Genomic DNA, 12,396 nt, shown 5'->3' with positions numbered 1-12,396 from the left:
GCATGTAGGCAACTTAATTTGACCAAAATCCAACTGGGGTACTCAAGTACATTTTGGAATCTGAGACTTGTGTATCCCAAATAAATCATGTAACTCAGGAAATAACCAGTGAATTTAGGAAAAGGACCAGAAGCTGAGAGCAAGTGAATACATGTAATATAGAAGTCTGAATTTTATGTTTCCTCCTTTTCTGCATTTCTTACCTCTTCAGAGGACACAATCTTTTTTTCTTTTTTTCCCATTTTTTCCCCTCTGGAGTCTTCCACATTAAAAATCCAGAAAAGTGGCTGTTTACATTCTGAGTCTGGTCCTAATCCTGTTGCAACAAGAGATTTGATTGTTTATTTGCCAAGGTATTTAGCTTAGTTTGTGTGGAATTCACCAGATTAATGCTGTTTTAATAATATGATTAAAAACTAAGTTTAAATTGACATAATTAATACAATAAGAAGTATGATTCAAGCTTTTTTTAAAGAACTGAAGTTTTATTTATAATGAATTCTTGTAAGTACTACCAAGACCATTTTAGTTAGGAAACATTACAGTGATTAATGCATAGCTGTTTGCATTTTAATACTTGATTTATATGTCAGATCTGTATTTGTGCACACTGTCAAACTTTATTCTGTTCTTGTCAAAATACTTATCGCTTCTGACAGGTGTAACATGCTCACATTAATCCTTAATTCCTTGATTCAATTTTCTAATTGCTTTTTTGGCATGAGTTTGCAGCCATTTAGTCTTATGTGAAGTATTTTTCTTATGGTATAATAATGCACTTTTAAAAATTGGATGCACCTTAGACTGTTGCAGAAAATATATAGAGGGATATTACTTAGTACTGAAAATCAGAAGTTTTATAGCACTTCTGAGAGGCACCACTTCTTGGAATACAGATAGACCAAAACTCTTTATACTTTCCATCTTTCTGTATTCACAATAATAAATATTTTCATAGATTCAATCAGTGCTGAAGTTTCAGTGCATTTTGCCCAAGGAGATGCTGAACACTTAGAGCAGCTCCATGAACATTCCCTCAATCATTGTCCTCCTGCTCTTCTCACCTCTTCAGGTTTTTCCTCTCTCCTGTCTCTGCTTGGCACTTTTGAGATTGCTTAGAATTTGACATTGGACACTGGACAAGTTCACACAGCACCATTAAAATCCTCCTGCTCTCTGCTGCCCATCCCACCCACCAAGAGGGACAAAATTCACTTCCCAGCTTCTCCTTGGTCTGCACTCCTAAAGCTGATCAACTCTTATATTCCCAAACAGATAAATACAATAATGCAAGATTTGCAAGGGTTGTCAATACTTAAATAAATATACTCACCTCTTTTGCTGCTTTCTTTTATAAATCATGAATTTGGTGACATATGTTTTTCTGCCAGCAATAGTAATATTATCATGTGTCCTGTGAAGGAAAAGAAAAATAATTTGGCCCAAATCTATTTCTTACTGAAACAGATCCAAAAGAATTTCCAAAGCTTGGTATTTCCTCATAAACTCACCAGGCAGTTGAACTTTGGGTTTTTAGGACTTTCAGGAAAATACTGGGAGAATGCAGAACCTTTTCTCTAAGAAAAATCTAGGAACCTGTGAAGATGACTCCTGATATTATTTTCTGTGAATAAATGCATGAATACACACTTAAATTGTGGATAAGACTTTATCTATTTTTTTTATTACCTGATTTAATCCCTACCCTCTCCACTTATTTCTTCTTTCTATATGCTCTGGGTTACTGTTCTTTTTTACCATCAATATTAATAATAAATGCTCTTTAATTCTTTTATTCTTTTATAGTTCTCTGCCACTTTCTTTTTCACCTTCCCAGCTGACACACTTCTTTCTGTCACAGTGTGTGTAAAAAAAGGGACCATAGGAGTAAAAGTTTATCAAAGAAGTGTTTGTTTATTATGTGTTCCACTGATAAAGTTTTATTAATCTGTGATCGTCATTTGAGGTTTCGGCAAAAAATGTAAGTCACTTTCTATACAAGGAGAAAAAAAAAAGATAATTCTAGCTAGTAAATCATGGTAGCTTACTGCTTTGGGCAAACAAACTTGTACTTTATCTCTTCCAAAAAACCCGTGGAAAATGCATGATAAATGGCACATTTCAGAGAACATGTTATGTCCCTGTGAAATATCTTTGATTCATGGTTATGTATTTATCTTTAAACAACTGACAAACCTGAGGCTATCTAAATTATTATCATTTGCTCTATGCTACTGTGTTATTTTGCTAGGGAACCTGAATGATGTGAGGTTAAGATAAGGCATCTTGCTTCTGCAGTAATAATTTTTTTTATAAAGAAAAAAAAGCACAAAATTCTTACTATATTTTATTTTTGGATGAAGTCCTTTGAAAGAGTATTTATCAGAAATAATTTCCTCCAATTGTGTTTTGAAGAGCATTAGTATAAACTTCAAACAGAGAAGGATGGGGCCTGTTGATCAAAGGGTTCATATTACACAAGAAAAGAAAATACCATCATGTGGATTTATAAGAAAGTAATCACCAAATTAAAAGTCATAGCAGTGAATTTGTTCTTTTTAGTTGTGTGTCTGCATAAAGTGTTCTGAATTAGATTTTACAATGAAGATTTCATGTCCTTTGTGTTTTCAAATATTTGTTTGATTTGCTGTTGTGACAAGTCAGGAAATGTTGACTTAAATGCTCTATTGCTTGCATTTAGTAACACCAGCTGGAGCTTTTGGGGTTTTAGTTTTCTATTTCATCATTTGGTAAAGGTTTTGGTGAATGTAAGTTGTCATTCCCTATGGCATGGCATTTTTAAATTAGATGTCATTGTTTACCCAAGTTCTTTAATGCTTTACCTTTAAAAGAATCTACAGAAATGCCTATTAAATATGACCAAGAAGTAAAAAAAGAAAAGTATATTTATCTATTTTTCACTGAGCAATAATAAATGTTGGTTACTTCGAGGTGGAAAAACAGAAAATTATTATTGCTTTACATGATGGAAGTGCCTTTGTTCTCCTTATACCAAGTACTTTGTAGTGTGTTTAACTTGACTAAACTATCATTTTTTTCTTAGAATACTGGAATCAGTTGACATTTATGTATACATTGCATTTTTTATGTAAATAGAAAGTTTTCTGGCTTTGAATTTTGAATCCAAATGTTGAACTCATATTTTGCCTTGGAACATGACAGACATTTAGAAAACTTACAAACAGAAAAAGAAAGAAATGCTTATGCTGATTTTGACCTAATGTTTTTAGAAATATCTTTAGTGCTTGCCTAAATGTTTAAGCTCTCAGAAGTGAAATGCCTATCTCTGAGTGAACACAAAGCTTGGGAACGTGGAAATGTGGATACATTGTAAATTTTCATCTTAAAAACTTATTATTCTATGCCTTTGTGGACTGCTTTGCTTTGTTTTTCCAATTCCTACTGTCCTTGGTAAATCAAGAACAATTTGGTAGCAACCATTTAGTTGAAGGCTAGCTGCAAATTTAATTATCTATATAGTTAATGAGAGTTTAGTAACAGCACAAAACTCCTGCCATCAACAGCACTGCTATCATAGCTTTATAGAAGATAAAGCAGGGTGATTATCACACAGGCAACATTTTCAGAGAGTTTCTAAGCATGTATAAATGTAGTAGCACTGCACCTATCTGTTGCATATGCAAAAAGAATCAGGAAGGTCCTGCCTTAAAGAAATCATTTCCTTAGTAGGACAGACAGAGAGAAGGCAGAATTCCTGGTCTGGGGCTCTCAAGAGGGATTGACTGCCTTTAGCTATTGGTATATAATGTGGATTTGCTCTCATTTTATGGTTTTGGCATTAGGCTGACTAGGTGATGGATGCTGTTGAAGCAGAATTCTTTCACATGGATACTTCTTAATAGAGATGGGGAAGTTGGCTACTCTCAGATACCAATGTGTATATCAAAAAGTTTTGCTGTTTCCTAAGCTTTAATTTTACGTTACTACATTTAGCAGACTATAAAATTCAGTAAAATTTTGTTGTCCTTATGATGATTTATTTTTTGTTTGGTTAGATCTGCAGCGTTGGCTGTCAGCACCCATTTTTAAGTAAATTAACATGGTTCAGGCAATCTGTGGGATTGCAACGGAAAAAATATCTTCCCACTGTTACACTGTTCTTATTAAAAAACCCTAAAGGTGCATGAGTGAAAATGGAATGGAGATCTCAGAGGTTAACCTGGGTGTTTTCCTTCTCCAGGGTGCTCCTAAGCCGATTGCCATCGAGCCGTGCTCAGGAAACAGAGCCGCCGTCCTGACGGTGTTTTTGTGCCTGCCCAGGGGACCATCAGGAGTTCCTCCCCCCGGGCAGTCAGGTAAGGCTGCTGGGGTGCCTCTTGTGTCTGTCTCCTCCCACACTCTCTGCCTGGGCAAAATCACCCTCACAGACCCAAAATAATGGCACAGCAGATGGATGCGAGGAGCTGCTCGGTCAAGCTGATGTTAAGTTTAGCCCCAACTTCATTATTCATGGGAATTTGGTGTCGTGTCCAAATAAAAAGCCCAGTGATTAAGCCAGCCACATTTCATTAGGACTTCCTGAAGCAGTACTCGTGCATGTCGATATGCTCCAACATTGTCTCTCAGGGGAGAAAAAATTCATATGCAGCCACTTCCATGGTTTCAGTTCAAGCTGCTGTAAATGAGGCTGTACAGGGAATACTAGTGAGTATTTTCACTTCAGGCTAAAATTTAGTGCAGTCTAGTTTACACCATAATTCCAACACTTTGCTGGCTGGGACTCAGTTAAAATACTAGTATTTCCCAGAATGCCTGTCAGATAAAACCTGGAATTGTGTGAGTGAATGCTTCTGTGGGGAGGTGTTCACTTTGGAAGTGATCCCAGCTCATTTTAAAGTAGCACTTGCATTATCTGGAAGCACTTCTTATAGTGACCCAACTTCTCTGCTAGGTCATTGTACAAAAACATTCTCATAAAATAACTACCTGCACCTTTAAAATCCTTTGAATAACTGCCTAAAATGATGTGGCATGACAAAAGAGCCATGACAAGAAAGTGTGGCCAGTAATGTGACGCTGCACATGTGACCAGTTTACTCATTCAGACTTCACTGCAAGATGAACACCTTTGTAAGAAATAGTAGACTGCATGGTATGTGCCCAAAATGCAGGAATAAACCAGAAAATATGCTTTCAGGCTAACTTTTATCATTAAGAGCCAGAAAAGATATCCTTTTAACCTTCAAAAATCCATTTAAGAGATTAAAAAGTATTGAGTAATGATGAGGGCAAACTCAGTTGACTTATGTTGGAAATAAGCTCAGCTGGGTGTTCTTTGGCCTGATCACTATCTGTTATTTATTTGGGAGTTTTCGTTCATTTTTTGAGGGTGAGGGGTGTTAAATTTTTTTTCCCTCTGAGTTCTGAGATGAGGACTTAGTTCTTAAAATGCTGTTTATGGCTTGGAATATCATTTTTGGAAGTGCTATGAAAGTAAAAATGTTGCTGATGCTTTGTCAAATCCATTTCCTGGAAGAAATATATGTAAGTGCTCTGAAGAGAGCAATGAGAGAGTAAGGATGTTTAGCTTATTCCCTGTTCATGTTTCAAGGAAATGAAAAAGAAATGAAGGTGTTTATAGTCTTGCAACAAGAAAAAACATTATGAAAGGAAATTAAAAGTAATTGTTGAAATTGAAGCTTAAAATGTTTTTGGAGGGACTTTTTTTGTTGTTTTCAAATTTACCTATGATGTGCATCTTGACAGTAAAAATGTATTCATTTAGGTTTTTTCATAATCAGCTTCTATTTACCATATAAAGAAGTCTTTGAAAAGTAATTGCTGATCTTTGCTGTGTGTAAAGCATGGAAGGTATGGGTGTTTAGAAACAGGATTTGGGTTCCACAACACACCAGTTGTGTCATTCTGCATGTTTCTCAACCTGTGAAAGAATGCACCTCTTTTTTAAACATGCTTTATCCTCCTGTTATGTTCTGTTTTCTCATTGCTTTACCTTCCACCAGCTGTGTAGGCATATATTTGGAATGCTCTTCTTCCATGTGCTATTATGGTACCTGTCAGCCACTTAGTGTTTTGAAATAGGTAAATTATTTAGTCCAACAACTTTCACTTTGTTCAGGCTCAAAAGCAAACAGAAATGCTTGAGGTGTTCACCCAGTAGAGTGTATTGGATTATGTGGCTATATACATTTTTTCTAGTGCATGGTGAGCTTTGGTGCTCATGGATTGCTCTCTGTAGCCATGCCTAGGCTGGGCAGGAGCTATCATGCAAGTTTGTGGGCATAGCTGTAGCTCTGCTAACTCACTCCATTCCTGTCCTGCAGCACCCTGGGCTGCCTGGGAGCAGATGCTGTGAGCACTGCCACGGTTTTGGAAATGATGTGGAAACTTTGGGCAGCACACACTTTATGCAGTTGGTTTCCCTTATGACCTAAGTCAGACAAAACCAATGATATTGAGGTGGAAGTTGTGTGTTCAGTAATTATGTCTTGCCAAGTAATATTAGAATCCTCTATTGCTTGCACACAGCCATTTTCCAGCTCGTTGGGATCCTTCTAGAGTAGAACTGACAGTGTGTCAAGCATCTTTGTTTAAATCATACCTCAAGGATGCTCATTCCCAGTTCGCATTGGGAGAGCGTGGCCTTTGTTCCTTCTATGAATACATCCCAAACATAAGAAGGGAATGCCTGTATTTTTCTTGTCCTGCATTTTCTCCAAAACTAAGGAAGCAAATTCTTTACATAAATAACAAATCCTATGCCCCACTGGAGCTCTTAGTTGTATACATAATTTTTTAAGGTATCTGAATTTGAGTTTTCTGAGTTTTACATTAACAAATATTTTGTTGAAAAATGTCTCTGAATGTTCAAAAAAAAAACAAAAACAAAAAACCACCAACAAATCAACAAATAAATTAAACCCTAATGCAAAGGTTACTCTTTATGCAGCATATGTTCTATGCTTCACCTTTAGCAGCAGCTGGAAGGAAAGTTGAAGCTACAGATGGTGGGCTTTGGCCAAAGGCTATGCATGGCAAAAAACTTCTCTAGGAGAGACCATATGTCCCAGTGCAGGTCTGTGTTCTCTGCTTCCTGCAGAAAATACTCACAACTTTACAGACTTTCAACAACATTGTTCAGCACTCAGTCCTAATTCTGTAAGTTAAACAGTTAAACCACTTAAAATTAATCTGTGATTTAAAATAGATTTTATAAAGATTGATCATGTAGACTCAGTCAAAATATTGATAAAAATGAATTTATTGCAAAAGAAAACACTAATCATTGTCATTTGTGTGCTAAAAAGGGATTTTTTCAATGTCCCAGCTATTTTTAGCATTATATATCCTGAAGGTCTGGAAAGTCACAGAACATTGCTATCATGATAGGTTAGGTTTCTCACAGCAGACCTTACATTTTCTTTTTTGTGTAAGCTAACAATTCAATTATACTTCTCTGAGATAACTGAAGTAATTGTTTTTAAGTGAAAGAAATTAGAGACAAAGTATAAATTAGAATGATCGATGCAAAACATTAAGGTAAATTTCTCAGTTTGGATTGACTGATAGAGCATGTGCTTTCTTCATTCTTCAGTGATCTCATTCACTGCATTGTACCTGTGTAATCAGAACAAAATTAGAGGGTCCAAAAAATAGCAATTGTCTGTAGGGTTCACATGTCTATCATTACAAATGCATCAGTGTAGTTCATATGTGACTTGCAGGTTTTATGATGCACTGGAAGCTTGAGATCATCTTTTATTGCTGTAGTGTCTGACCCCATGATTTAAATAGCCTAAACTCTTCTTAATATCAAAGCAGGTCTAATAATGAGAGCAGCTGTTTTAGTTCTCTAGAAAGAACTAAATTATACATTGTAAAGGGGATTGAACAAAACAAGTTAGACCAGAAAAAAAGAGGATAATATATACCTTAAGGCAGAAGAAGGTGCCTATGAATTATCACCAGTGGAAGGCCCAAAAATAACTCCTTCAAGGTCTTCATACAGCTCTGGTGATATATTGGGCAATACAGAAAGAATAGCTTGGTAATGTGATAAATTCTGTTAAAAGAACTGTGACCATGTCATCATTAATACTAAAGCCAACTAAATCCCATGCTTTGAGATATTGAGTTATTGTACAATAAGTTTATAAAACAATGCTTGCATCATTCTGGGATAAGGCCACTTTGTGCTGTAAAGCATGAAGAGAAATGAGAATATTAAACCATTTCAAAATAATTCAGAATCAAGGGGTGTAATTTCTGAATTATTTACAGGTTATTTGACTTTCACACAGCAGCACTTGCCTATCTAGCGAGAGGGTAAAAGTGATAGAGCACCCAGGAGAGGAAATTCCCTATTGAGGCAGTGAGCTGAATGGTCTCTCCCTCAGTAGATCTTTAACACCTCCATGGCTGTGACAGGATGAGGTGAATCCAACTTTACCCATAAAATAACACTTGGAAATTGAATGGAAGCTGAAATGGAAGACTGTGTGCAATATTCCGTTGTTACAAGTACAATTTAGGATGGCAGGCCTCCAAACAGTGATGTCTGAAAGTTCCTGCCTGATATCCTTGACTCAGAACAGAATTTTGTGTAATGCTGGCCACACTAACTGTGGTGTTCAATCCCACTTAATCAGCAAGCTACAGTAGGATCACAGAATCAATAAAACTACCATGCCATCTGCCTTCCCTGTCCTCACCATCATAATGAATAATGACTCATTAAGTGTTCTACAAGACAATTAGCTCTGGTTGAAAACAGTAACAAGGCTTTCCTGATTGTATTTATAATTTTCTCTGATTAAAATACAAAAAACCTAATGCATATCATAAGAGGCACATTAACATAAATATGAATTAACTAATAGTTTTTATAGAGTATTATATTTAATTATATTGCTCAATTTTTCTGACCCTTGGAAACAAAACAGGAGTTTATGGCTTTTCATATGTAGAATGGCTTCATATATGTACCTATCTCAGTATGCAGAACTGGCTGCAGACATACACTGGGGCATGTAAGTCTCATGAATTTCTACCTCCTAAAACCACATTGCTTTGCACAGTCCTTTCATACTTGCAAAATAACCCAATAAAGTCAGTAGTGCTACAAGGATGAGTATAGATTTTTCTGTAGAAAAATATAAGTAAAAGATGTAGGAGAAAATACACTGTCATTAAGACACACAGAGGAGGGTTGAATCTTTGCTTTAGTGAAGAAAAACTGTAAATACTGAAAGGGGGGAGGAGAAAAGTGAGGGTAGACGTAGAAATGGGAAGATATTCACACCTGATTATTTAGATTCCTAAACATCTGAAAAAGAAACCTAAAATTGATATTGCCAAAGAAAAAAGGAACTCTGAAAAGTGGTAGATGTCTAGATCAGAACAAACATACTTCTGCATTCACTTTTTCCCAGCTGGTTTATCAGGCCCTACAAAGTAAGGTCCTACTTTTTGTTTAAGCAAACTTATTTCTGTGCATCATGCTGTTGTTTGCTCCATAGCAATCCACATCTCCAGATTGAATGTTGTCTCTCCTTTGTAGTTTTGGAGACAGAACTTGGCTTACTTTCATTATTTGCTGTTTTATGGAGATCGATTCACCAAAGTATATTTTATATTTGTAATCTAAAAGTGCTGTTCAGATAGGGTAAAATGGCATGTAAACAGAGAAAATATTATAAAAAACATGAGCAAAAGTAAGTATACAACACCTCCAGAAGAGACACCTCCACTCATCATGAATAGCAAGATTTTTCAAATAATGGAATATCAAAACAAAAAAATCTCAGTTCTCTTATTTGCTCTGAAGTCCCAACATGCAACTGGAAATAAGTGAAACTATGTATTACACAAAAATGGTGCAGATGTCTAGAACCTGTGTTAAAATACAGGGGTGAGTCAGACATTTTATTTATTATGCAAAGTTGCACAGTCATGTTCATTTGATCAGAAGCTCTACAGATAAGCTGAAATATTATAAAAGACTCAGTGGGGAACAGAAATATTTGAGTTTCCTTTTACTCTTTAGACTGTGTGAAGACTGGATTTAATCTTTCTCTTTAATCTAAGGCATACCTAGACCATTTTGTATAGAAATGTAATTTTGGTAATTTGTTGAGGGATATTCCATATTAGTTACCAACATGATGCCAGTTAAATGCTCAAAAGAAAAAAAAATAGAAAACATTAACATTGTGGGAGAAAATCAAAATAGTCTTTGTAAGAGTTTTAATGACTACAACTAAAACTAAACTCCTAATTAGTATATTAAGCAGTATCTTCAACTTACTGACATTGAGAGACTCTAAAATCCAGGGTTCTTTTCAGTTAGCTGGAGATGCTTAAGGAAATAGCTCTGAGACTTGATGTAAACTAAAATCATCTCTTCCCAAGATCATTTTACTGAAGGAGTTGCTTCTTTTTGAGCAGTAAGGCCTATTTTTGGAGTGACTATTTTCTGCCTAATTCCATCCTTCTGCACTGCATCAAATGAGGGAGCAGACTGTGTTTATAGTATTGACACTGTGAAAAGAACACAGTGGTGAGTGGCAGATGGTGCTGATGATTACTTAAAAAATATTGATGGCAATAGCAAAAACAAAGGAGATCATCAGACCTGCTAGCCACCACCACCCCTACTCCAGCCCAAACCCAGAGCAGTTACTTCTGCAACATGCAGGATAAAGTTTACTTGAAAAGTACAGAGGTTCCTAGCACAGAAGGCTTTGTAAGTGATGAAGAATGAGGTATTGATTTTGTCTGTTCTTTTACTGAATTTTAGGTGGTTCTGTAATGAATTAGCTTTTACATCGTTCTACCCATAGAAACTTGATTCCTTTAAATTCTGAAGAATATCCTTGGAAAGGACATAAACATTTTAATATGAAGAACTTGCAGTATAATGCTAGCAATGTGTCTTCCACACATCTTGGCAAAAGTAACTTATTGATTGGGCAGTAAAACCTGCATGCTGTGGAGCCATCAGCTGAAAAAGGTAAAAAGAAAAAAAAAAGAGAGAGAGCAGGAGAATAGAGGAGGTGGAGATGATTGTTTTACAACTTTATCATTGGATTTGCTGCCCTAGAGGGACTCAATAAAATGAGACATATTAATAAAAACTGTTAAGTACTGTGAACATTTTTTTTGACAACTGGTTATTCATTTTTCAAACCAAAACTGCCACTGTTTCTTCAGAGTATTAGAAATACTTTTTTCTTTTGGGGTTTTTGCAGTTTTAGTTGGATAAAGGGAACTCAAAGGATGTCTGAAGAGGGTGTAAAATTCTGAACACTGTGAAGTGTAAGTGCAGCCATGTCCATCTCTTCCCCTGTGTGGGAAGGTTGTCTGAGCTGTTGTCAGGCTGCATCCAGGTGACAATTTAGTGGTTTTCTCTCTCCTATTGTTTTATGGGAATGGAGAAGCAATGATGAATGCTCATGATGCAAAGCTTCTGGCCACAAACAGATACACTAGCATCCAAACCTTCTGATCAAAGGCTCTAACCTGGAAAGAAACACCATCCTCAGCCATACCTGCCTGCTCACCATCAGCTGCACTACTTGGGGCTCTGCTATTTTCGTCCATCACCCACAGTGTTTTAACACAGCAATCAGATCTGTTTCCACCTTCATTTTGCCAAGGTAAATGAGGTCTGCTCTAAACCTGCTCTTTAGTCTTCTGAACACCTTTGTAGTGCTTTGTCCCAGTTTCAGCCTCAGTTCATCTCTTTTTACCTTGCATGACCAGGTTTGTACTCAAAGTGCCATGTGAAGGCCCATCTGGCATTGCCCAGTGGCATTAACATTTTGTCACTCTATTCCTTTTAACATTTACTTTTTAAAAACATTTTCCCCCTTTCCAACTTGATATTTCTGCAGCCAACTTTCTTGAACTGTAAACTTTTAGAGTGTAAGTTCCTTTTTTTTCCAAAATACATGGCTTTGAATTTTGTTGTTCAATCTGAATACATGTATATTCCTCAAATTGTGGGGTCATGCATCTCTTTCTGGATTTTACCCTAAGTGTTCTCTGTACTGATGATACATAGTGATGTTTGCCATGATTTAATTTAATTACATTAATGCCAAACTCTTTAATGAAAACAAAAATTAACAGTAAAACGTATGACTCTTGTTCTCATGTTACACCTTCATCAACCTTCTTTCTCTTCAAACCTATTCTTTGTTTTCTGTCCTGCATGCCATTATTCACTCTCCATAACTCCCTTATCTACTCTTTTTATAATTTATCTGATGATAAATTTTCACATTATAAGATCTTAGAAATCTAGAAAATACTCTGCATACTCCTTCCCAGAAAATCATCTAACTTAGAGTAGAAAACTATCAGGGGATTCTGGCACAATCTTTGATGAAA

At 36.0% G+C, this 12,396-nt stretch overlaps 1 protein-coding gene across 2 annotated transcripts in view; it reads left to right on the top strand.

Moving 5' to 3' along the window:
* Nucleotides 1–12,396, top strand: part of ATRNL1 (attractin like 1) — a 428,690-nt gene that overhangs the window by 372,948 nt on the left and 43,346 nt on the right. For both annotated transcript variants that reach the window (XM_059476726.1, XM_059476727.1), the window contains exon 28: nucleotides 4,223–4,337. In XM_059476726.1, coding sequence (XP_059332709.1) covers nucleotides 4,223–4,337 — 115 coding nt within the window. The remainder of the gene's footprint in view (nucleotides 1–4,222; nucleotides 4,338–12,396) is intronic.

This window comes from Ammospiza nelsoni, chromosome 8, assembly GCF_027579445.1.
Source record: "Ammospiza nelsoni isolate bAmmNel1 chromosome 8, bAmmNel1.pri, whole genome shotgun sequence".
Classification (NCBI taxonomy): domain Eukaryota; kingdom Metazoa; phylum Chordata; class Aves; order Passeriformes; family Passerellidae; genus Ammospiza; species Ammospiza nelsoni.
The sequence above is the reverse complement of the archived record's forward strand: the minus strand, read 5'-3'. Positions and strand labels throughout refer to the sequence as shown.